General features: G+C 39.8%; 1 protein-coding gene across 2 annotated transcripts in view; it reads right to left on the bottom strand.

Annotated features, from left to right (window-relative positions):
• The window catches only part of LOC136829901 (ADP-ribosylation factor-like protein 13B), a 64601-nt gene that overhangs the window by 18232 nt on the left and 18570 nt on the right, over window positions 1–27799 (bottom strand). For both annotated transcript variants that reach the window (XM_067089024.1, XM_067089025.1), the window contains exons 2-4: window positions 4927–4997; window positions 4073–4206; window positions 1404–1519 (exon numbers count right to left, since the gene is read on the bottom strand). In XM_067089024.1, the coding sequence (XP_066945125.1) occupies window positions 1404–1519; window positions 4073–4206; window positions 4927–4997 (321 nt within the window). The remainder of the gene's footprint in view (window positions 1–1403; window positions 1520–4072; window positions 4207–4926; window positions 4998–27799) is intronic.

The following is a 27799-nucleotide window of genomic DNA, read 5'->3' as shown; positions in this document are numbered from 1 at the left end:
CTCACTCCTTGGTAGGCTTACGACGGCAAGATCTCCTCCTTCGAACTGCCCCATTGCCCGGAGGACCACAATGTCAACACTTATTACAAGAAGAGTCACCACAGAACACACCTCGCCCCTCTGCAAGATGCAGAGAGCGCGGTGGGTCCACATCGACTCTAGATCTAAAGGAACACTTTTTTCCTCCCACCCCAGGACATACACGCTTGGGATGGGAGGATTTAGATGATTTATCCATAACACAAAAATGAAAGGAAAATTCACCAAGAATGATGAAGAAAAATGCAGTCAGGCAGAGTTAAGAACAACGTCCGTGGCGCTACGACGGCCGAAAGCAAATTGAATAGCCAAGACCGGGGCAGGCGGTGCCCCCGACAAGTAACTGCCTAACCACCTTGCTGAAGTTCAACGGCCGCTTTCCAGCCTACGCCTGAAAACATCTCCCAATGTAAAGGACCGAGGGTTTGTATATTGTGTCGAACAACCAAGTCTCACACTTTAAAACACTTAAAAATAAAATATTCTACATCAAGTCTGAACTAAAATATTCCTATTTATGTTTCCAGCGTAAATTACTGGACGTTAACTGATCAAAACTGAAAAATAAATTTATGAGGGATGGATTTACACTTCACAGAGGGTTGAAGACTGAAAACACTAACCTACTGGACTAATTACCGAAGAGAGGAGAACAAAAGTAAAACAATCCACAGTAAAAACAAGGGTTCAAACAAGTTCGCTACAACTGTATTCTAAATTTCCCAAAAAACTGAATACAGGCAGTCCCCGTGGCATCAGTTAATGGCATTCCAGTGGTATGGGGCCTGGCTAGCACTGCCATTAATCAGATTTTCGGTGCCGGTAAGCAGTTTATCGGTAAGCGGTATATTGGCGGCGGTAAACAGTTATCGACGCTGATATCCAGTTAGCAGAGCCGTTAAGCGGTTTACTGGCACTGTTATGACCAACTTTCGGTTGGCAGCGCTCGGCCAGGAATGGGACCCCTGCCATTAACTGGGGACTGCCTACCAAATTTCCCCTGAAACTAAGTTTCTATCAGTACAAGAGGACCATTTGGCCCACCACTCTTGTAACCTTAAAGTTAATTGCATTCATTATCTAGTTTGAAGAGACAGCAGTTGCATTTCTAGACTCTTACAGAGTTCACCCAAAGGGTTCGTTCCAGAGTGATAGGGGAAAGATGAGAGACAGAAAGGTTAAAAAAAGAAACTGGACAACTAAGTGGGAAGAAATGCTCCTAGGGGCAGAAGGAAGAGTTAAGACAACTTTAACTGTGTCGCTGACCTCTTAGATAATTATACAGTACTGTTCAGAACCATACCACAAATCAGATGCTATACTAACATATCTAAACACAATAAACACATAGTGTATATACTTACACAAGAACAGGCTTTCCGGCAATTTTCTTATGAGACAGCAACCCCGTTAGGACTTCTCGACATTCTCGTATTCTATCTGGAGCACTAGCGTCAACCACAAAAATAACACCATGTACCTGTGATGTAATATAGGATTGAAATGAATATAGAACTTAGGCCAAGGGCCAAGCACTGCGACCTAAGAGGTCATTCAGCACTGAAGCGGAAATTGAGAGTAAAAAGTTTGAAAGGTGTAACGGGGGAAAACCTTGCAGTTGCACTATGAATCAATTGTTAGGAGAGGGTGGAAGTACGACAGAAGACAATATGAAAGAATGTACAGTAAAAGGAACGAAAGGGGTTACAGCTAGGAGCCAAAGGCACACTGCATAGAACTTTAAGTAATGCCTACAGTGCACTGCATGAGGTGCACTGACAGCACTACCCCCCTACAAGGGTGCAATATATGAAAAAGCCCACTTATTTATTTGTTAACAAATAGCCCATGTATAATGCAAGATATTTTACAGTGCCCTGCCCTGTCATACCACTTATTACATGACCATGGAACTCCTTTTCAAATCAATTATTTTGGCTACAACTACAATGCTGAATAGTTTTCCCTAGTACAGTGTGGAATCTTTTGATTTCCAAATGTTTAAAAGAGGAGCACGTTCATATCTGCTTTTTGCTGATGCCTCCCAAATTTTGGTGTATCAGTTTTATTTTCTATTCCCTCATTTTTTAATTACTTATCACCTTTTCATTTAACCTGTGTCTCTGCAGGCTGATTTCCCTTTGGAACCCTCTTGGACTGTTGACTCTGTCCATGGGGTTTTGGCTGAAGTTTTATTGAAAGACAGATAGAAAGAAAAAGCATTTCCTGAGCCTTTACAAGAGGCAAGTTTCATTAATTACTCTTTTGGAATATACTGCAGACAACAGTGATCATCATTATAAACACTGTTATGCCATATTTTCCCTTTACATTTACTGTAGGGTTAGACAAACACTGAGTTATTTTCATTCTCTTGTGTCTAGTGCACTTTCAGCCTTAATTCCCCCCCTGGTCAAAGTCTGGGGCTTCTAACTGATTGTCAGCCTGATACTTCTGCTTTTACTACTGTCTGGCTGCTGGCTCATTTGTTTGAGATCTCAGGTAATAATGTGAAACATTACATAACCATACCAATAAAATCTATGACAGATAAGCCAATTTACTAAATCTTTTATGTATCAATAAGCTAAACAACAGATCTCCAGGATTTATATCTTTCCTCATATTCCTATTAAATCATCTCAGAAGTGTGTCACCAAATTAGGGAAGAGTCGATCATACAGCGCTTTTTCAGTGCCATTAACAGCATTTTACAGCGCTGTAACTTGATGTTGCATCAAGTTACAGTAACATAAGTGCTAACAGCAAGAATAGACATCAAGTTAAAGACACTTATGGTGCTGTAACTTGATGCAGCATCAAATTACGGTTCCATAAGCGCCATTACAGCACCAATAACAGCAAAAAACCAACTTGGGCGAAAATCAACTTACAGTGCGGCGCTGGAACGGATCCCCTGCCGTAAGTCGGTGACACACTGGGTTCATTCTTCTGGGATTTTACAACCCTAGGTGTTCTGTCTGCATCAAGGGATCTTAGTTTTAAACACTGAAAATATATACTGCATATATACATATTGTAATATTTCAGAGTCCATATCTCCATTATCAAGTTCTTCATTGGAGGGGTAGGTAGAGCTCTTGGCTAGCACACTGTTGGCCCAGCGTTCGAGTCTCCGACCGGCCAATGAAGAATTAGAAGAATTTATTTCTGGTGATAGAAATTCATTTCTCGTCATAATGTGGTTCGGATTCCACAATAAGCTGTAGGTCCCATTGCTAGGTAACCAGTTGGTTCTTAACCATGTAAAATAAATCTAATCCTTCGGGCCAGCCCTGGGAGAGCTGTTAATCAGCTCAGTGGTCTGGTTAAACTAAGATATACTTTTTTTCATATCTCCATTATCAGTCACCTGCGATTCTAGAACTTTCAAATATCTAGAATCACACGTGACTGATAATGGAGATATGGACTCTGAAATCATCCACAGAATACAAGGTGCTTGAATAAACTGGAGAAGATTGTCCGGGATATTGTACAACAAGAAGATTAGTACAAAGGTTAAAGGAAAGTTTTACAAGTGTAGTCAGATCATCGATGGTTTACGGAGCCAAGACGTGGCAGAGATGAGGATGTTGAGATGGATGTGAGGAGTCACAAGAAAGAAGAGATATGATCAGAAAGGAATTTATCAGAGTAAGAGTTAAAGCAGGGGATGTATCGAAGAAGGCCCAGGAAAGTAGACTACAGTACAGCAGTTTGGTCATGTTATGAGAAGATTATGTGTATAAAAAGGTTATAAGCACGGAGGTGGAGGGAAGGAGAAATGGAGGAAGGCCAAAATTCAGACGGAAGGATAAAAAGCAAATGACATGAGGGAGAAAGGTTTAAGAAGTCTGGATGCACAAAGGAAGGTGGAGAAGGCTAATAGGAAACAGCGACCCCACATAGAAACGAGCAAAGGTGAATGCAAAGAAGATACAATACATACTGTAACATGAAGTGACATCATAACTTGGCCAGGATAACCCACTGACACAAACACACGAACTTTAAACCTAAAACAGCCTACCTCTGAGAAATATTTTGCCCATACTGGCCGGATTTTGCTTCCTCCTCCCAAGTCGTAGATAGTGATTTCACAGCCCCTGTATTCAATGTTTTCTGGGGAGAACCCAACAGTAGGAGCTACATCTTCCACAGGATCTGAAAACAATACAGTATATTTTGCATGTTGAAAGCATACCACTTTTTTTTTTTAACACAGCCCATTATAGGACATCAGTAAAAACTAGAAAAAAGTAGAAAATATAAAATTTTGTGTAAGTAACATCTCAACTTAACTGGAGGTGTGGCTTTCTATTAAGTAATAAATCCTGTTCAGCAACAAAGACTCTAATGTATGTTATAGGCTGCACTTGAATACTTTCTAGATCTCTTACAGCTGACAGCAATTCCACAGAGTTCCTAACCTAAACTAAGCTGTACTTCACACTTGACACTAAATTTAAGAGCTTTACCTAAAATTGTATCACAACTAAAATGGTAATATAGCAAAATATTAATATAATAATGTAGCTGATAAGTACAGAAGTGACCTAAATTGAGGCCTGTTATGCCGAGATGTTACTTTTTATTTTAGACTGGAACAAGACTAATCAGTAAGCCAACGATAAAAATATATATGTAGGCAACAGATAGCTCCTTACAGAACATCAATACACTCACTTGCATGCAATACAAGCAAGCACATTGCCACCCACAAAAAACAGAACTGATATTAGAAAACAAAAAGTTATGGAACACAAACAAAAATAATGAGAGCATGCAAAGTTGCAGTGAGGAGAACAAGGACATAAGCCAACCAAAGACATACACAAATAAAGCAAACAAAAATACGCAGAATATCAAGTGGAGAATACACACCTCCCACAATGCCCTTGGCGGCTGTTGTCTTTCCCGCATTATCCAGACCCACAAGAAGTAGAGTGACAGGCCTACATTAAGACACAATATACAGTACTGAGTACAATTTGACACATCACAAGAATTTATCTTAAAGAAATAAGTTTTAAGATACTACTGTATAGCTGACTCAAGTTCTAACCGGCTACCTGATTCTCAGTCTAAAATTCTTTTATTTCTTTGTACGTTATAGTTATGGTTTTGTGAATTGTACTCTATATAAATTTAATATTGTACACTGTACTCTATAAATTTAATATTTCTGATGTGTTTTTTCTTAAATACTTGGCTGATTTCATTACTATGAAAATTCTTCAACAGAATATTAAAAAGAAACCACTTAAAATAAGCTACCTTCATCCTATGGAGTTAGTTACAAAACATTAGCCTTAATCCTAGTGATCAACCATGCATACCCAGCGTAAATAAAATTTACATGTAAGTACAAAGAAATTTCCTCTTCACATGCCGTAATCTCTTTAAAGGACTAGGCAGTCGTCTTTAAGTATAATAAAGAGCAAAAGAAAAAATCTGAAGCTTTCAGTTTCTTTTAGTTACATTTGCTTACAGAAGGCTAGCCAAATCCAGTGGTGTGGCATGGCTCTAGTATCATACTGCAGTGTCTAGAAGCTAGAAAAAATGGGATCATGCATAAAACTACAAGACAGAATGCCTGTTTACTATAAAAATTTTGGTGTTTATATCAAACAAACCACTGCTTAATAAGCCCTACGCTTAGGTTGGATGTGTACCTAGGGCTTATATGGTAACAGTTTGTAAAGGGGGAACTATTTTGAAAAGTTTTCACTCTTTAATTATTAAAGGAGTAAAATTCTTTCACTTTTTGCCCCAAATTCTCCAAGCAATGAATGCTGAGTACAGTATGTACAATGCACCCTGTTCACTTTCACCCTTCACTTGTACAAAACACGCTGAGACTTACCCTTCATCCTTAACATTAGGCTAGTTTAATCATTCCCTAAAACAAAGAAACAAACGCACGTCACTTAGTTATGTCTGCCATAACGTATCCAGGTCAAATCAAAAAAGTATATGACAAGCAACTGTAGTTAAAGCCTTTAACATTTTCATAATAAACAGATTTTAATATCACTTATGTCCATGAACCATTAACCAATATCTATATTATAAAGTGATGCACTCAGACAATATCACACTCTTGTGTATTTATGTATGATAATAGTTACCTTTCCTTTAGCTATATTCCACCCAGTTTTGAAGAAAGAACAGTAAAATATTCATCAAAAGCAATGATACACTCAGTTAATGTCAGCTCTTCTATAATGCACACCCTAAGCATCATATCGTATTCCAACAACTCACACCACTAAGTTAGTTTTCTTGCCACAATAGAATTCTCAAAGTCCATAGGGGGTAGGAAGTAGGAATTCCTCTAAACATAATGGTTTTAGCCATGAAACAAAATCTGTCAACAATTAGGAAGGAAGCAATGAAGTTATGCATCCTCTATCTCAAATGTTATGAATAAGGAGACTCACTCTCAAAGCCATCTACTGAAGATTATTTACTTTGGTAAAAGAGGCAAGCAAAATAAACTCAAAATCAACTTGAACCTCTACCAAAGGCCTTGAAGCAGGTACTGTACTAGTCTCACAATGGGTGGCCCACGAGAGAGGTGATATCTAAAGAAAAACAGAGGGGGGGCTTAAAATCTATGGGGCCATACAACTACAGCTGCCACCACAGGATTTAATAAGATGTCAAAAGTGTATATAAAATGTCCCAAACATCAAATGGCAGTTTCAATGAAAGTAGCAGAGTTTTGCTTAAATACTCAAGAGCCTTAGGGGTTGCCCAAAGCACGAACCTCATTGCGCCATTACTTACGTGAGGGCCAAGTCTTCCTCTGAGAGTGACAACACATATGCTTGTTTGATAATCTTAATGCATAAAGTGATATTCTTACAAGAATGGGATGACACCAGCTTCAGGTGGTAAAGAACACAACTAGATACAGAAATCTAGCAAATCTAGTGGCTGGTAAGTATTTTCAGAGACCCACAAATGAGCATTTAAGAACATTTTCCTTATCACCAACAAATCAGCAGATCAGGGAAAGGCAAAGAAATCTTTCGAGACTGACAAATACCAGGTGACTCAATTTTGGCAGTGACACTGAGAGCTGCTGAACCCTAGAATTTCAACCAACATAAAATCCTCTGATATTGAAAAACAAAACAGGGGTAATCATTTAAAGTCAGAAAAAATGACAAGTAACACTACATATATTATGCAAAAATGCCTACCAAACAAAGATGGTAGTAATTATGAAAAACAAACCACCCAGCTCAAACTTTGAAAGACCCTAGCCCTAACTACAAAACAAGCCAGTAAAAGATCATTCTTGTTTCTTTGTATGAAAGGAAAACCAGTCACTCAGTAGATTATAATAAAGACTGCCTCATTCACTCTGTTGGTTCTTGGGACCAGCTGTAACCCTCAAACAATTTTTAAACCCTACAAACCCAATTAATATTATCCATGAAGTGCATTCTCAGAACTCATTACTGCCTATACAAGACCATCCACTCAAATCTGTTTATTATTACTGTACAACAGTTGTGTTGAAACATCATATTTTAAAGAAAAATGTCTTTCATATGACACATTAATACCTACCTAAAATAAATACAGTAAAATATAAGACCAAAAGAGTTACAGTTCAAGTCATCTACAAAATTTATGCCAATTAATCTATGCACAATACCACAGCAAATAATAAGAAATATTATGTTAGTCCCTGGTTCATGTCATCATTGTTTTAGGCAAATGAATCAAAGCATACCATAGCAATTAGAGCAATTGTTTATACATCCATTTAAGGTGAGGCTGCAAATCAAAAAATGGTAAAGATAAAATATTTAGTATACAACAAAATACCTGTTCAGTATTTATATGAATTGGTCAACTAAGGCCACAGAACATCTTGATAAGGCAATGACAAAGTACCAAGAATCTTCATGTGTTTGACACAACCTTGAGCCCTGTGGATGTGTGAAATACACAGAAGGTACTTGGCACTCTGTCCTTTTCTCCCCAAGATTTCATGTGGCTCCAGCTGACAACTAAATCACATGCAAATTTGTGATTTTAAGCTATTTAATATGTAAATGTACAGTTGATAAATGAGGAAAAATGATAGACCAATCATCACTAATACTAACAATGGCCATAATGTGACTGAAAAAGACAATTACTTCTAAAAAATAACTGTACTATCAAATCCAACAGGAATAAAAAATCACTGCAATGAACATGAAAAGGATTAGGATTCTATCCACAGGAAACAATGAGAACTTGCTTTCCAATAAAAAATGCTGCATAGCCTATTCATGCTAAAGAGTACTTCTCTCTACCTGGCTTTTTCCCTTCCATAGGTATTCTATCAGTGGAAGTTTAGCATGTTTTTATTAGCTTTTATTACTTTTTCTATATATTTTGTATGCTAGTAATACTACTTGTACTCAATGGTCACAAGTAACTGCCTGTTGCTATTGAGCAAAGACCCCCACAGCCTTTAGTGGGTAAATCCTGTCAGGTTTCAAAGAAATCTAACCTTCCTCTCGGAAACATGAGGCTTACTGTATGTGTCATTATGAGAAAGGGTATCGAGTTTGATTTATGAAAGTTTGGTCTTATGGCCTGAAGAGTATTGAAATGGAATATGAAATTGAGGCCAAAGGCCGAGCACTGGGACCTGTGAGGTCATTCAGAGCTAAAAGGGAAATTGAGAGTTAGATGGTTTGAAAAATGTAACAGGAGGAAAACCTCACAGTTGCACTACGAAACAATTGTTAGCAGAGAGTGGGAAGTAAGATGGAAGATAATATGAATGGAGGTACAGTAAAAGGAATGAAAGGCATCGCAGCTAGGAGCCCAAGGGAGTCTACAAAGAACCTTGAGTAATTTTAAGAACGGTATTAGAGGGAAGTAAAATGTGCATGTGGAATCATGTTAAAAAATGACAGAAAAAAAAACATGTTCACCAAAAAAAGACAATCTGTTCTCCTGAAGTCAAATTATATCTATAAGGTAAATGTAGGACTAAAATCAATACAGTTCCTGAACACAGCTGAAATAATAACCATTTTTTTAAGTGTTTTTTCATTGATGGAAAAATCAGATTAATCATCAATGTTATGTGCCAAAAATGAAATGAATTCTGTATGTCAATGTGATCGTCAACGGCCAATGTGCCTACAAGCATAAATGCGACCATGGGAGTGGTGTCACGTGTTCTGTTCTCCATAGTCGCTGGTCTGAAGTTGCCAGCTTTCAAGGACACAGACCCCGCTTTATAAAAGATGTCTACAGAACATGAGAAATGGAAGCTAAAACTATAAAGACACAAGATGTTGTAAGTGTATGTGACAATGTGCAACCAATGCGTAATCAAAGTTAAGTGTTAAAAATGTTTTTATTAAAGAGAAAAAGGTTATTTATGAGAGTCTGTTCTGACTGTTCTTATATTCTCCTACGGAGTTCAGTTTAGCACATGCAGTCTTTAGAATACAGAAGCCATAAGTCCTATCTAGAAAATGGAGTATTTCAACGCGGGTTACCATGGTATAGGCTCAAAAACTATGATAATAAACTGAACAAAAGAACAGATATAAACAAATTTAATTGTAAAAAAAAAAAATAATGCATACTTTAGCTAAAAACCATCATGGAAGTTTCGATCAGCTTTTAGAATAAAGTAAATTTCTCCAAGATCAAAATAGAATTAAAAAGTCCCTTAATGAACAGTAGAAATACACGGAAGTAAAATCAAAGTAACTGTTTTCCTTCTCATATTGGGATCTTTTGCTTCATTTAGGATTGACTTTCATTCTATATTCCCTTCACCCTTCTTTTCCTTTTTGACTTGGCTTCTGGCCTGGGCTGTCTGTCCCACTGGCTGTCAAACAGTTTACAGTACAATAGTATTGGGAGGCGACAAGGGACAATTCCTTTTCAGTAATTCAGACCCCAAATACAGTTGAACCCCGCCTATTCGTGCTTCCATATTCGCAGACTCACCAATTCACGGATTTCTCTATGGAACATATATACACATTATTTGCGGAAAATTCGCCTATTCGTGGTATTTTTCACTGAGAAATATTCACCAATTACTGCATTTTCATATCATTTTCATGACTAAATGCACTCTTTGTGATAAAACTATTAAAATACTCAGGTGTAAGCATTTTTTTTTTTTTTTTTGTCTGAACTATCAAAATAGGCAGTTCTAAGCATTTGTAGAGGGGGTTTTAAGTATTCACGGATTTCAGATATTTGCGGGGAGTTGTGTTACACATCCCCCATGAATACCTAGTAAATGAAGTCCAATTATCTAAGTTACTGCTGAAAGAGCAGCTACTTTGTAAATTCATGAAATACTCTGAGAAAAGTTTATGATATATGCAACATAATTGTTATACTGTACAGTACAAAGTAGATCCACTTATTAATGCGCTCAGATCTTGAGTAAAGAATGCCTCGAGAAAATTAAAAAATAAACAAATGCAAAATGAGTTCTATACCATGCAAACCCTTCCAACAAATTCTACTTCTGCATCAATGCTACTCTAGCATTTCTCTGACTAGCGATATTCCATGCCTCCGGCGAGAAACTGACCCATGTTTGTATCCCATGTCCTCGTAGGTACTGTCAGGATACATCAATCAGGTTAATCAAATGTTATATTACAAGTCATTCATAACTATTTCACTACATAAATTCCTAGATAATGTAACTACACTATAAAGATTAAAAACTTACGTTCGCAGTCACTATGTAATACAACAACAAATACTAACTGTATATTAATACCAAAACTTTACACATCAAACAGGACATTACCATCAATTGACTGAGCAGTAAGATAAACATCCAGAACCCCTTTCATTCACCAAACACGGTAGTAAGTTTTTACAAATACACTGTACAGGGTAACAATACAGTAGTTTTCAATTTAACTTACCTTTTCAATCTAATTTCTCCTAAAAGAATAACAGTACTTAAAATCTAAAACTCAGCATTACCTTAGTCAATCTACTAGCCTAAGGACTATCTGTTTTTTTAACTCTTCACATCACAAGAATGCTTGCAAATTACTTTCATTCACTCTTTTCGAAAACTGAAAACCATTTTTCAACATTACAGTATCTTCTACATAATTCATGGCATTACTAGAACATTTTGCTAAAGTCTTCATTCACTACCAGTTCACTACACATAAATCAAAACAGTCCTAAATACTAGGACATCTAGCTGAAATAAGCACTTCAATAGAAAGATTTAAAACTGACACTTTTGTAAAAACACTCAAAAATTCATACACTGCACATATGCAGTCAAAAGGGTCACGGTATGCACTACAAAATTCCCGATCAATTCTACATCAATATTCTCAGCACTGGGTGGACCTAAAATAGGAAGTGGTTGCTTCTGAGGTACAATGTTTTGTAAACAGTATATGAATGTAATATAAATGGCAAGAGACTTCTACCTATAACATAAAAAATACACACACACACACAGGTGCACTCAAACAGATGAAGAGGGCAAGTTCACCTCTCGTGTCTTCATCAGGCAAGAGCACATGCAATTAATTCGGTGTGTGAATACCTCTGGTGGAATCTAGCATAAGTGTTAATAACGTCCTTCCTATTGTGAAAAAATAAGTGAAATCCTGAGAAGGAGAAAATTAATATGTGTTCCTAAAGACAAAAACACTAAGAACATTCCTCTTAAGCAGCTTGATGACTAGTTCTAGTATAAAATCCATAATCCAGCCTAGACAGCACAAGATCTTTGTAGTAATTTGTGAAATCAAACATGATTGAATTGTTACATAGCTAAAAAATTCCTCTTAACCTCACATGAGACCAGAAAATTATCACATGTGGATTTCTGTATAACTGCAATTTTGTATGAAGTTCCAATAAATTCTAATACTGGTTTAAATCAAAATAAAATTGTTCAAAAATTAACCTCTCAATCCACTAAGTTCCTCAAGCTATAAAACTACAGGTCCTAGCTACTGACAGACCATCTCATTTGAAGTCAACTTAATGAGGTGCCTAGAACAATTAAGGTAGCAAATCCCAGATGGGACTTCAGCTAGTCTTATTTTGGCTTTTTTCTAGACACCAAATAAAACTTGGTTTTGAGGTAACCTATGACTGTATACAGAATTCTAATGCTGTACAGTATTCAATGTGTGGATTCTTCTAAACAGCGGTATTTCAGTTGTCTTCTTCGTGCTAATGAACACTGTTCTTCACGTCTAAGAAAACCTTATCAGAACACTCCAGCAGCAATCCCATTCCTGTTCCTGCCAAACAAGGTCTTGCTTCCTGATACATAGCAAATAAAACCATGAGGAAATCAGATCCACATGCAGTAAGTAACTAGATGGCTCAAATTGCTGATGCACTAAAAATAAGTAAACCAAAGTTGAGCAGGACCTACACAAACAACTTAATTATCTTTGTAGTTACTGATGTAGTTCATGACCCCAAGTGGCAGACACATAGCCACCAAAATAGACTAAGCATTCTCTACCAGGTAAATTGATGGATACAAAACCTACAGCTATACTTTCTTGTATGTGCGATATAGAATCTCGAACTGTTTGCACTAAATCTTGGACAAACACAGTTTCATGCTTTTGAATCTGGGCCTCCTGGCATCTGCCCCTACTATTGTACTGTAATTACAGTATGCAGTTCCCAATTAACGGCAGGAGTTCTGTTCCCAGCTGAGCACCACTAACCGAAAATTGCCAGTAATTGTGGTAATACAGGCAGTCCTTGGTTATCGGCGGGGGTTCCGTTCCGACAGCATGATGATAAGCAAAAATCGGCAATTTTCAGTGCTTATTGGTGGCGATAACCGGAGATCGGCACCTCTGTTAGGTATGTATCAGTGCCAATAAGCAGAAACTGGCGATTTACGGCACCGAAAATCATCGAAAATTGCCGATTTTCATCACTAGACAAGCGCCGTAAAACCGGATCGCCGATAACCGAGTCCGCCAATAACCAAGTACTGCCTGTAAATGGCATTTATGACGTCCTAAGCACCAATAAACTGCTTAACGGTGCCAATAAACCACTTACTGACACCAATACTGTAAACCCCTTACCAGTGCCAATAAATTGCTTACCGGCGACGAAAATCTAGTTAATGCCGTCATCAGCCAAGCACCGTAACACCGAAATGCCATTAACCAATGCCGCCGGTAAGTGGGGACTGCCTATGTTCAACTAGTGAAAATGCCAGTGATAACTGACAGGACACACCATCAATCACCACACCAACCTCACAGTTGCTGGTTGTTACATCTGTATATGGTTTATTAAATCAGCTTTGCACATGAAGTTTGGTAAAGTAGAGTATACACAAACCCACTGTGAATTTCAATATCAATTCATCACCAGCATTATCAAAACCCTTGAAGAAAGGAAGGTATACCTTAGGAGTATCTTCCAATTCAGAGATTCAACAAGAGCAATTGGAAGTATCCCAATAATGCATCAAGGTGAACTCAAACGGAAACATCGGATGTAAATATCAGTTTGTATAGGAATGTCAATACACCAAAGGAACAGGCAGAACCCTTCCAAAACTAAGACACAGGAAACTTAGCAACCAAAGGAAGACGTGAACAGCATAAAAAATTTCAAAGAATGCCCTGGAAAGTAAGAGTAATTTCCTTCCCGAACGAAGCATTAATTTCATATTACCTACACTCAGTGTAACCCTTTCAGCAAGCATTACTTTCAGCTTAGATGGTCAGATTATAGCTAGGGCCAGTAGTTTAATGCTCATGAAAACTCATGAACTGAAAAACAAAATGCTAAAAATCAAGCAGCAGCACCCTCTAATGACACGTTTTTATTTTACAAAAATAGACATTATATACAGTACAGTACTGTATAGTTCTGATACAATTATACAGTACAGAGTATTATAAAATAAATAATTCAATACATGATTCTGAGTTGAAAACAAAATTTACCTCCAAAGATCTAAACTGATATTTAGTCACACAGTAAAAAACAGGCAAAAATCTCGGGGGGAAAAAACATGCGCACACATTCAAACTCACTGTCTAGCCACTTCTGGTGTTCTCCGTTTTCTTCTGGAAACAAGGAACACAAAATGGTTTCGAAAACAAAGGGAAAAACTTTAACCTTTTTAAAAGAACACATTACTCCTACAGAACTTCTTAATAAACTCAAGTACTCTACAGGATTAGCCAACATAAATATTAAACCTACAGGCTTTCATCCTTAAAATGTGACATTCATAGGATACTGAACTTCTCATTACTAATCTGAGTACTGTACTGATTGTAGACAAACAATGGCTACTTCTTCAATCTATCACATTATATAACACCCGAGGCCTTTGGCTAACACTAACCACTTTTCAAATACTGAGCTGTACATGAAACATAATCCTTTGCACCATACCAGTCCACTAAATCTTAAGAGCCTTAAATTGAAGGGATTGTGATATCTTGTACTTAAACTAAATGGTCATTATCAATACTTTTTACCTGAAATTTATTCTCTGACTGCATTTTAGTCATGGTTTCACCCTCAAAGCTTCAGTCTCCTTATTCTAGATAATTAGCACCAGTAACCTAACCTAAACAGCATGCTGGAGGCATTCTGGAACTATTCTGAAACATGGAACTACTTACACACTCCACAAGAACAGCATAACTGCTTGGTTTTACTGTTCTAAATGCTTACAAGGCTTCATACAGGAGAGGAACTTGTTTAAAAATTGAAACCAAATACAGTAGAGAGCGTGAAGAAGAGTAAACCAAATGAGAGAGAGAGAGAGAGAGAGAGATTCACAAGCCTAAGTGATCAGGTCACCTCCTCCTAAGATTTACATAAACCTATGATGTCTATGTCTAAACTTCATACTTTTATCCCTGATGTAGACCTAAGCATTGCTAAGGCACCTCCTTCCCAGCCAGGATAAAAACCAATACTCTAATCTGTACAAGTTTAGTGCAACAATAGTATAATAAGTGTTAGTACCCTACTAGAGGCTAAGCCTAATGTAATGTTGAAAATTAGGCAACTTCTAAAATACAATTACACTTAGGACTAAGCCTTAGCCACAAAACCTATACCATTCTGAAGTTTATAACAAGCATTATTTGGGTTAAGAATCTAATATCACCAAGACCATACAAAAAGAAATTAAGATTTGCATGACAAATTTATTCCCTGCCAATACATTGTTGAACAGCACCGATAGGCGAGAGGTAATAATTGTGATAATTTTTCCCAGTCTAAATTTGATCTTAGAGAAGCCACAGAATCATTCCACGAGACCTTGTCTGCCTCCTTACCTGAATATTATGCATTCTTTCCTCCCCACCCATGTGATGCCAAGAGGTGATTTCAGCCAGTTAAAAGCCATTTCAGCCAGTTACAAGCGAGCAAATAAAATTCATGGAATGGAATACAAAATTTAGGCAAAAAGCCAAGCGCTGAGACCTGTGAGGTCATTCAGTGCTGAAAGGGAAATAGAGAGTAAAAAGGATTTAAAAGGGTTACAGGAGGAAAACCTCGCAGTTGCACTATGAAACACTTGTTAGGAGAGGGTAGCAAGTAAGATGGAAGAAAGGGGATATGAACACAGATACAGTAAAGGGAATGAAAGAGGTTGTAGCTAGAGGCCAAAGGGACAGCAAGACTGAAGAAAGAAAGGCATTATTTTATAAGTTGCCAATATGAAATTGTAACCTACATTTTTGAAAAGAGCTCTTCATTCTCATTATTTTGAAACCCGTAAACACTATTCGCAAATGATGAGTAAAAAATTAATCAAATTACAACTTGTAATTTGATTGCAAAGAACCTAAGGTAATGCCTACAGTGCACCACAACTGATGGCGATACATACTCCCCTATAGGGAATAAAAGAGCCCTGCTTTACTGGGTTTCTAAAAACCATGACACTTTCAAGGTCACTGGCTTTGCTCCATACTTGAGTAATCTCTTGTTGTCATGTTTATAAACAACCACAAAATCCAGCATATATATTCCTTTACCAGTTGTAGGATAATTCCTACACAACAAGGCTGTAACATATGATGGAGGCATGTGTGTACAAGGTTTCTCCACAAAAAAAACAGACATGGCTGATTTCCTTGGTACGAAATTAATTCATCATACAATTATTGAAATAAAAGGGGAATAACATTAGATTAGTATAAATGATCATCTAAAGACAGCAGTGGCTAGAGGTACAGCAGCTATGTTTGCCAATTCTGCACTTAGTTGCTGTGCAGAAATAGAGCACAATACAAAATCTGTTCACTTTCACAAAATCTGAATCTTCAAACACAAATCATAGATAAAATGTACACCAACTGTCAAAATTATGTAAAATCCCCATGTTATGAACATGGGATAATTCTGTCTATGAACAAACCTCTTTGCCTTATATTTGCTTCAGAGCGTGTTGTACTACATGCATCATCCGCTTGCTTGTTTGCATGACAAAGACATAAATAGTAGACAGGCATATATTTTAACTGACAATACAAGACAAGACAGAGATGGCAGTTGAAAATATAACAAATTCCTGTATTTAAATGAAAGGAACAGTTGCTGTGTAATATAAATGGATCCCAAAAGCACCACATGGGATGTACATTTTTGTCTCCAATAATAATCACTCAAAATTTTTTAACATAAGTAAAAAGATGTGTTTGCCTCATAAAACTGTCTACAGTACTAGATTTAAACCACACTGCGATAGCATAATAGTTAAGATTACAACACTGCACATGGCAGGGCCGAGCTTGATTCCTATGATTGCCAAACCTAAGACTGTGAAGAAGGTGGTAAGACACAAGTACTTAGAATTAGATGCATTCCAATAATTCTGCAATGGATAGCTATTAACTAACTAATGTCTCTCATTTCCATTCCAATGGCATTAAGAGAAGTTAAAATAATTGTGATAGTTTTGCATTCTTATGGGCTTCAATGTGCTGTGCAATTAAACAACGTATTTCTTCAGTATTTTTGGGGATCATACTGAAAATCCAGTACCAATACCTAAACAATTATTTCAATCCATACAACCCATACAACAGAAACCTGCGTACATTATATTTATAAATAAAACTACAGTATAACTTTTTCTGAACTTCCATAATGAATATGCCTTTCTACAAATACTATACACTGTACGTTAAAATATGGCTTTGCACATCATCTACTTAAGGTTCTTTTGTAAGTGGCTGTCAATATGATAATTACTGCTGTCAATGTGCATGTGTACTATAACTATTACTACAGTACTGTACTATTCAAACTCTGTGTATTAATTCCAACAGACTTGACCTACCCCTATGTATAGTTCAGTACCACATTTTTCTAAAAATTTTATTCCTGATGTAACCAAACACTTAATGATCTGCCAAATCCTGAAGCTGAACTGTTGGAACTCACTCAGTTTCACATGTTTCAAAGTAAATGATGTGTATCTAATTGGGGGCATAACACATATAGTATTAGCAAAACTATCAATCATTAATTATGAATCTCAAACCTTTCCCTGTAATAGTTAGCCTGTTTTACTAATAAAATAATGATTTTTATGATAAAATCAATTTTTTAGGTTCCCTCTATCATCAGCTTTATCTGTGGCTACTTGGCGCAGGTTCAACTAGTGTTAAAATTGAAATAATCGTTAACAAATGCTCCCAATAGTTACTCCACCCACCCTTTGTAGGGGGGGGGTCAGACAGCAATTTTTATGGTTGTTCATTCTACTCTTAAAAGTCTCTTAAGAGGGGAGGAGGGAGGGTTTTTAATGACCAGAGGGTAAGTATCTAAAAACAGATTCTATCATAAAAATAATTATTTTTGAGGTGAAACTTACCTTCTATCATTAGCTGACTCCAACACTGAGTGCTACAGGTGGGCAAGAGATTCCCTATAACCAAATTATCAGATATTATAAATATCCTCATTGCTGCTTCCCTGATGAATATGATCTCATGACAAGTACTTGTTAGTTGAGGATCTTCATCAGGGGAAGTCCACTTTCTTAGGAGGTGGGACATTGGAACATGAACCCCAAATGTGGCCATTGGTTGATGATGTGCAATGCAGAATGGCAATTTATTGGCCCCTGTGCCTCAGGTCTGCAGAGTTGATGTGGGAGCTAAAACCAAAACTAAATCATGATCCCTCCAGAGTTGCCACCTAACTAATCGAGTTACTGTGGCACCTCACACCCAAAAACAATAAGAGTAACTTGGAAGAAAGTGGTACTTAACCAGCTCAGGGTAGCCTTCTCCAAAGAGGTGCAATGGCCCTGCAACATACAATAACATAATTTACTCCAAAACAACAACAAAAAAAGAGAGACCTTGTTTTCCCTCATCCAAGACAAACAAGGCCAGGACAATCGCAGTATACAAATTTATCTAAACATATAATGTGGAGTCAAATACTATGTACGAACTCAAACACATATGGTTCCCCTTTACCTAGGAAAGAGACTGATAAAGAGAGAACCTTTCCGTGTTCATAAAACAATCTCCCCTGCTGAAACCAGAGGTGCTGGTGTACGGCTGTCTTCATACTGGTTCTCTACATCCATCAAGTAGTTGGAAGCGCATACAGAACTACACTTCCCCTGTGCTGCCAAGACTAGATGGTCTAAAGGAAGGTGTTGGTGAAAACTAATAGACGTGGCAATTGCTCTGACATTGTGTGATTTCACCTTCAAAAGGGGATAAACCTTTGAAGAGACTGCAAGATGTGCCTCCAGAATTAAGGACAATCAAGAAAGCCATGGAATTCTTAGGCATAGGAACCTCAGGCTACCTGACCAAGCAAAATAGGTTCCTACATTGCTTCCTTAAAGGTTAAAGATGGGACGTACAATACTTCAGAGCCTTAACAGGGCATAAAAACAGCTCTCCTTCCTCAAGAGTCAGAGTGTCTAGCGAACGGATAGAGAAAACTCTACGAAGGGCTTTGGCCTTAACATCGTTTTGGCATGAAAGGAAGCCAAAAGGATAATTCTATTCCAGTACATGAAAACTCTACTAACGATGAGATTGCTTGTAAATCACTTATTCTTTTGGCTGAAGCCAAGGCCAACAGAAAGAGGGTTTCAAAGAAAGAGCCTTGAGAGAAGCCTCACTCAGGGGCTCGAAAGAAGGGCCTCTGTGTCAAAAGACCACATCCAGGTTCCTTAAAGTTTTTTTTTTTTTACAGAACCTTCGACATTTCCAGCTGAAATATCCCTTTGATGGGGGCAACAGACAAACCTCTAGCATATCTTAAGAGGTGCAGAAACTTGATTACATTATCAATGCTAGTGCAAAGACATGAAAAGCTCTTGGACTTCCACCATGAACTATACTATAAAGCTCCCACTGTTTCTGATACCTGTAATATGTTGGTGGATTTTCTCCTTGCAGAGAGGATAGAGTCCCTAGATCACTTGAAAAACCTCTAGCTCTGAGGAGCTCATCGACAGTTTCCAAGTGGTTAGATGAAGCATGTTGATATTTCCGTGCAGCCTCCCTGTTCCTGACTGTTGAAGTAGATTTGTCCAAAAATGACATTTTTATAATAAAATAAAGTTTTATTTATACTTACCAAGTAATTACATAGTTAACAATTCTAGTATCGGCAGCTAAAATTTGAAACTCACGGTAGTGATTCTTTTGTTTTGGTGTAGGTGACTAACCCTGCCCACTTCCAGGGAAGAAGAGGAACAACTGAGCAAATGGCTTCAATTTGTTTATGCCATTATGTCCATGCCAGGGGAGGAGGGAGGGCTCCCATTCTGTAATTACTTGGTAAGTATCTATAGAACTTTTTATTATAAAAATGTCATTTTTATATAAGTAACTTACCAAGTAATTACATAGCTGATTCCACACTGACAGGAGGTGGGATACATGGACTACTCTACCCCAAAACATTATGTAATGTAATGAATTTGAGAATAGAAAATTTGCTAGCATCAGGATAATGCCTGTTGTTTCCTTATCTGGCAAGAGAGCTGCTGCAGGAAGATATTGCCTTTGGTTGGTGCTCATCTTACTCAGTTGAGGTGAGGGGGCATGGCCCTGGATCACCTACTACATCAGTGGGAGACTTACAGTGAGGGACATCACTTAACTAGTAAGGTATACAAAAATGCCCTTGCCCAGGGTGCAGTACTAACACAAGACAATCAGATAACAACACTGTTACTTACACCAAAAGATTTAAAAAACACCATTGGCCAACCATTAAAAAACTGGAAGGTATCCGAGTACATAGTACCCCAGACTCCCCTAGAACTCAACACCATAAATCAAGGTTAAGTACTGTATTCACTAAAAACTGTTTCTACGTCCCTTAAATAGTGGGAAGCAAATACTGATTTACATCTCCAATACGTTGCTTGGAGAAAGTCTGACAGAGATAGATTGTGTTTAAACACTAAAGACATAGCCACTGCCCTGATTTTATGTGCTTTAACCTTCAGAGAAGGTAAAAGCTCTTCTCCTACTTGAGAGTGGGCTTCTCCAATGAGCTCTCTTAGGAAAAAAGAGAGAGCATTCTTCGTAAGAGGACATGAAGGATCCTTGACCAAAGTCCACAAATTACTTGAAGGCCTCTTTAACTTCTTTGTCCTCTTCAGGTAAAACTTTAAAAGCCTTTACAGGGCAAAGAGCTCTTTCTTCCTCCTCAGTTCCTAGAATTTCTCCTAAATTCTTGACCTTAAAAGGACGAGGCTAGGGCTTCAATGGATTCTCGTTCTTAGCAAGAAATCCCAGTGTATAGAAATAGATCACATCTCATCCAGAGAAACCGATCCTTCTATCTATGGCCTGTATCTCACTAACCCTCTCAGCTGTTGCGAAGGCTACAAGGAAGAGGATCTTCTTAGTCAAATTCCTGAGCGAAGCGGTGCTGATAGGCTCGAAAGGTGGCCCAGAAAACCTTTTCAAGACCACATCTAGGTTCAAAGATATAGGTTCTGCCCTCTTTTGCTTACTAGTATCAAAAGATTTTTAGTAAATCAGAGAGATCCTGATTTGAGGGTAAGTCAAGGCCTCTGTGCCTGAAGACTGAGCTAAGCAAGGCCCTGTAGCCCTTTATAGTCGAAGAGGCCAAGCCTCTGGAGGTTCTGAGGTATAAAAGGAAATCTGCAATCTCTGTCAGAGTAGTTTTAGTAGAAGAGATTTCGTTCTTTCTGCACCGAGTATGGAAAATGGACCACTTGTTCTGATAAATGTTGTAGGAAGATTGATGTCTGTTTTTCAAGATAGCTTCTGTAGCTGCTCCCAAAAACCCTCAACTCTGAGGAGTCTCTTGACAGTTTGTACCCTGAAAGAGCTAGAGTAGACAATCCTTGATAAAATCTTCTGAAATGGGGTTGTCTGAGAAGAATGTGTCTTTGAGGGAGCAGTCTTGGAAAGTCTACCAGAAGTCCCATGAGGTTCAGAAAGCATTCCTTTAGAGGCCAAAATGGAGCAATCAGTATCATCGACACATTCTGGTGGGACTGGAATTTGTTCAATACCTCTTGTATCATTCTGAAGGGAGGGAAGGCATATGGTTCCTTGTTGGACCAGTCCTGAAGCACTGCATCCGTTGCCCATGCCAAAGGATCTGGGACTGGTGAACAAAAAAGAGGAAGACAACAGTTTGTGGTCCAATGTCAGCCTTCCCCACAGTCTCCACAGGGCCAAGCAGACTAAAGGATGTAGAGTCCACTCCGTGGGAATGATTTGACTTTCTCGGCTCAGCTGGTCTGCTGGTACATTCAGCTTTCCCTGGACGAATCTTGTCAGAATTCTAGTCCAGTTCTGGTCGGCCCAGAGAAGCAGATCAATCGCTGCTTCGCACAGCAAGAAGGAATGTGTCCCTCCCTGCTTGCTTATGTATGACAACGCTGTTGTGTTGTCCAAATGACTGTTATGGTTCCGTTGTACACCTCCAAGGCAAAGGCTTGAAGACCCAAGTAAATATCCTTTAGTTCCCTCATATTTATGTGCAGTTCCTTTTGATCTTGTGACCAAGTCCTGGAGACTTCCCTGTCTCCCAGGAGAGCTCCTCAGCCCAAGTCCAATGCATCAGTAAAGAGGCTTGGGTTGGGGTTCTGAGGTGAAAGGGACTTCCCTTCTAACAACCTGCTTTCTGACCTCCACCAAAGCAGGTGTTTCTTGATGTTCTGGGCCTGGATGCCTTTTTCTGTCCCAGCTGGCTCTGAGGAAGAACTGCAGTACTCTCCTATGAAGTCTCCCCAGGGAAACAAACTGTCCTATTGAGGACAACATTCCGAGGAGACTCATCCATTTGTTGGCCAAGCAGCTCTGAAGGGAGAGAAACTCATCTATCATACGTAGATAGGACTCCACTCTCTTTGGGGCTGGAAAAGCCCAAAAAAGAAGAGATCAGAGTCATCCCCAGATAAACTATTTCCTGTGAGGGAGCCAGCTGGGACTTCTGATGATTGATCAGCAATCCTAAATCCTGGGTTAACAGAAGAGTTTTCTGAAGGTCCTCAGGCATTGTTCCTTTGTTGGGGAGTGAAGGAGCCAATTGCATCTCAGCAAAGTGAGATGTTTATCCCCATGAGATGAAACCAGGATGCCAGAGGGGCAAGAACCAGTGTAAAAACTTGAGGGGCAGTTGTTAAACCAAAACATAGAGCTTGAAATTGGAAGATCTGGTCCTGAAATACAAATCTTAGGTATTTCCTTGAATCCGGGTGTATAGGAATGTGGAAGTATGCATCTTGTATATCTACTGAGACCATCGTCTCCCTAATGAATAGCAGCAAGAATGGAACAATTCATCTCCATATGCAACTTTGTCTTTAGAACAAAAACGTTCAGTGCATCATCCTGTTGACTTGGGGACTACAAACAGTTGATTGCAGAACTCCTTTGAGCTCGGATCTGTGACCGCCTCTATTGCCCTCTTCTCGAGTAGGGAGTGTACTTCCTCTGAAAGAGCCGAAAACCTCTTTGAACCTATGGAGTAGGCAGTCAAGCTGATGGGGTTCTTGGACTAATGGAGGTCGATCTGTGAATGGGATTGTGTAGCCAAACCTCAGGACTTCCACTACCCATTGTTCTACCCCTTTTCCTTCCAACTCTCCCAAAAGAGAAAAAGCCTGGCACCTACTGGGGCATGGAGGACACTGGGTTCATGTCTTGAAGACTTGGATGACGATTTTTTGATTCAACGAATGGTAAGATGCACGTTCATACGACCTTTGGCCAAGCCCTTTGCTTGTTCCCATGAAAGGGAAAGGGCTGCAGAAGAGAAGTCTTGGAGCTAAAAGGTGGAAGCTCCTTAGGATGCCTTGAGGAATGTACCAGAAGATCCTACGTCGACTTCTTTTGTAAAGCCGAGGAAATATTATTCACCACTGACTGCAGGAACAAAAACTCATGTACCAGAGGGGGGAAGAGAAAGGCAGATTTCTGAGCTGTAGTGTCTCTCTTTGAGGTGTAAGAGCAGCAAAGCTCCCTCTTCTTTAGAATCCTCCATGGCGTGGAGAGAGGTCATTCATGAGAACCGTCTCTAATCCCCTTATCCACAAAAGAGAGGACTCCAAGAAGATCGGAAGATAAATCTGATGGTACCGTAGGGTGTTCCTGAATCTTACGAGCTAGAGCACCCACTCTCCAGTCTAAAAAGCTGACCACTTCGAAGATCTTAAACATGTTCTGCAGCAAATGGTCAAGCTCGGCTGTGGAGAACATTACCTTAGCTGCTGAAAAGGCTGGCCTACAGGAGGAGTCAATCAGACTGGAGAAGTCCCCCTGGGAGGAGGCAGGGACCCCCAAGGAAGGAGCTTCTCCAGTGGCATAACATTGATATTATCTGTTCAGCAGCCTTGTAGGGGGATAACTGAAACAAGCCTTCCCTTTCTCCCTTTTATCCGAAAGCCAAGTATCAAATTCGCTTTGTGCTTTCCTCGCCGAGGTGGAGAGCACCATTTAGGTAACTTAGAGGACTCGCTAGGAATACCACTCATCTGAAAGTCTGACGCAGGCAAAGACAGAGCAGCCAGAGAGAAAAAGGTGGGAAAGCTACACAGAAGAAACCGCAACAGAGCAGCATAAGCAAAAGGAGAACGTTCCCCTGGCTCCTTATCCACATCATCCTCAACTGATGACACCGGAGACAACGACAAATCTTTGGCACGTTTCACAGACGAAGAACGTTTCTTTAAAAACCTAAAATGTCATCTAGACACTGTTGAATGGGGACAAGAGATGGATCCAAACACGACGACGTCGAAACTTGCTGCAGAAGAAAAGGCACTGTTACTGACTGGACTGGCGCCAAGCACTTAGAAGAAGAGCCAGGATAATCAGACAACACTGCACAATGAAGACTCTCCGAGCTAGCACATGCTAATGGGCACTCGGAAGCTTCTGGCTGCTTGGCAGCCACTGGGCGCTCGAGAGACACTCAGCGCTTGACACCCACTGACTGCTCTGGCACCATAGGAAGCTCAGGTGCCAATGGCCGCTCGGGCACTACTGGGAGCTCGGTAGCTGATTGGCGCTTGGGAGCTGCTGTGCTAACTGGCACCACTGGGTGCTTGCACCTTGAAGCACCGGGAGACAGAGCAGGAGAAAAATGCTCTGCTGTGCCAACTGGCACCACTAGACACTTACGTCTTGAAACACTGGGAGAAGGTTCAGGAGACAAGAGCTCTAACACTGCTGCGCTAACTGGAGCCACTGGGTGCTTGCGTTGGCTAACGTTGGGAGAAGGATTGGGGGAAAAAACTGCAAGACAGCAGCGACTCCACCTTCTTACATGGCACCTGAGGAGAGCCAGACACCTCTGCCACCAACCTTTTCAATGGTCTTGACATGTCACTGAAGTGCCACTGGTGCCTCTATTCAGGGCTGGAAGCCTCTGAACTAGAAGAAAGAGAGTGAGCCTCCGAAGACACCTTTCCAATGGCTGTCATACACTGAGGGGCCGACTACCAGTGGGCAGACCCCACCGACCTCCTTTGGGTCTCCGGTAAGGCTTCTCCCAGGTTTAGGGGAGTATGCCAGGACCTTCATCTTGGAGAATCAGAGGGGCAGGCAGCCAGCTCCTCCTCTAATACTTCACTATTGTCACTCACTTTATGTTCCATCAAGGAATGCACTGAGGCTCCTAACTGAGCCACTGTGTTCACTAGTAACTTGAACTCAAGATCAAACTTGGACTCCAGAGGAGGGAATGGGAGAAATTACAGGTAAAGATACAATAGGCACACCCACAGAAGACCTAGCAGACTCCTGACCACCTACAGTCTTGTCATGCTTAATGGTCACTTTTCTCTCTCTATCCCTCTCCAGCTTTGACAGATAGAACTCAAAGTCTTCCAATGTTTAAGGTCCCAACCCTCACACTCAGTACATGGTTTATCTACTGAGCAAACCTGGCCCCTGCAAGTCTTGCACAAAGTATGAGTATCATATTTAGCAGAGGTTAATTTCATATTACAGCCTTTGCTGTAATAAGGAGTACTAGTAGTGCTAGTGTCTGACATCATCACTAAGCAAGTCAAGAATAAAGTACAGTCACAACCAAGAAGTCATATCCGTGAATTTCCAAGGTTTGAATAAAAAACCTAACTAACTATTTACCAAAAGGCTACCGAAGGCAAAAATACTTCAATGATCAAGATCCAACCAGAAAACCAGCAAAGTATTGAGTTCCAAATCCAGCTACTGCTCACAAACTACGTCGTAAGCCGGCAGAAACAAATTGAAGCCATTGGTCGTTTGTTCCTCTTCTTCCCCGAAAGTGGGCGGGATTAGTCACCTACACCAAAAAAGAATCGCTACTGTGAGTTTCAAATTTTAGCTGATGATACTAGAAATGTTAGCTTTGTAATTATTTGGCAAGTCACTTATATAAAAAGGTAACTGTCTGGGAACTTCTACTGTATTTACCATACTAGAAGGTCTGTGAGCCAATGCCTCCTAGGCCACCAGGGCACGAATTGAATCATGGGATTCCCTTAATTTCTTGAGCACTTCCTTCAATAGTGGAAAAGGAGGGAATGCATATATGAATAGGTTTGCCCAGTCTAAAGCCATATCATCTACTGCCGTGAAGAGATCAATGTGAGGTTGCCCAAACACCCTCCAAAAGCCTCGCACACTGTTGGGTCTAACATCTGTTCGTGGGAGAGTACCTGTCCTGGACGACCTAACATGTCCACCAGAACATACAATTGACCGGGTACAATCTGGGGCATTAGGACAATGTTCCTCTCCTCCTTCAATAGGAGTAAATCCATGGTGATGGCTGGCTACTAAGGTCTCTGACTTCGTGCCCCTTTGCTACTTAGATACACCAGAGACAATACACTGTCCAAGAAGACAAACTACTTGTTGGTCATTGCATGTTCCAGCTCTGCATCCCCTTCTGGATAGCCTACAAATCCTTGCAGTTTATGTGCAGATTTCTTTTAACTGGAGACCATACTCCAGAAGTTACCCAATCCCCCATAACAATTGCCCAGTGAAAGGTCTAGGCTTGGGGACTCTAGAGATTTCCCTGCAAGCAGAAGCTCTTCAGACATCCACCAACAAAGGTAAGGAAACAGATCTCGGTTCCAAAGAACTGATTTGCAGATTGGTTGTGACTTTGTGCCAGTGAATCCTCAAATGCAACTGAAATGGTCTCATCTGTAATCGAGCACCTGGGATTAACTTTCCAGGGGAGGCATGTGGCCTAACCTTTGGCTGGCATGCTTCTGAGGAGGCAAATTAGCGAGCACGTGTCGGAAAAAAAAAACCTAGAAAGAACAGAATCTATCACCATGCCAAGGTAGATCACTCTTTGAGAAAGTTCCTTAGAAGACCTTGCTACATTGTAAGTAACCCTAAGGTTTTTTCACTATGCCCCAGAATTAGCGGTCTAGCCCTCAGGCAATCCTCCCTGGACTTCACAGTGACAATCAATCTAGGTGCAAAAGTATCTTCACTCCTAGTAAGTGAAGCCATTTTGCAAAGGGAATTAGACCCTGGTGAAAACCTGGGTGTGGAATTTAGTCTGAAACAAGGAGCTCGAAATTGGTAAGTCTTTCCTCCAAAGCAGAGTGTAGGAACTTCCTGAATGTTGGTAAATGGGGATCATGTCAGGTGTAAACATCCGTGCCCTTTTCTCCAAGAAGGCTAAGACCATGGAGGCCAACTCTATGGAAAAAAGGGGGACAGACGGGCATAGAGGCAGAGCTTAGATACGTCTAAGACAGGCCTCCAACCTCCTGTTGTTTTTGGAACTAGGAAAAGCCTGTGTAAAATCTGGTGACGTAACCGGTATATCTTATATTAATGCCGTCTCTAACGGTGAGGAGACTTCCTGACTCAAGACCCTTCTCTTCTCTAAGTTGCCTCTGTAAGTCCAAAAGGCTATGGGCTGGTTGACAGAGGAAGCAAAGCCTGAAAGGAATGCAACACCCTTCCAAAAGTACTTTTGCTACCAAAGCGTCTACCCCTAATCATTCTCACACTAGAGTGAAGAGCCTAACCTGCTCCCCACCAGGTACCTGAGGGCTCAAGGAGGTATTCTTTATCAGACTTAGGAGTCTTGCTGTAAGAGGAGGAGATAAACTTCCCTTCCTTTGCAAACGGGATCTGGAACATAGCTGGTGAAAGAATACTTCTTCCTTCCTGCACTTGGAAGGGAAGATCTAGTAAAGGAGGTAGCATAGCCCAAAGGATGTCTAAAACAAGAATAGGAAGGGGCAGGAGACTTCCTT

Source organism: Macrobrachium rosenbergii, chromosome 45, assembly GCF_040412425.1.
Source record: "Macrobrachium rosenbergii isolate ZJJX-2024 chromosome 45, ASM4041242v1, whole genome shotgun sequence".
NCBI classification, from domain to species: domain Eukaryota; kingdom Metazoa; phylum Arthropoda; class Malacostraca; order Decapoda; family Palaemonidae; genus Macrobrachium; species Macrobrachium rosenbergii.
Note: the sequence above shows the minus strand (reverse complement) of the source record. Positions and strands in the feature narration are given on the sequence as shown.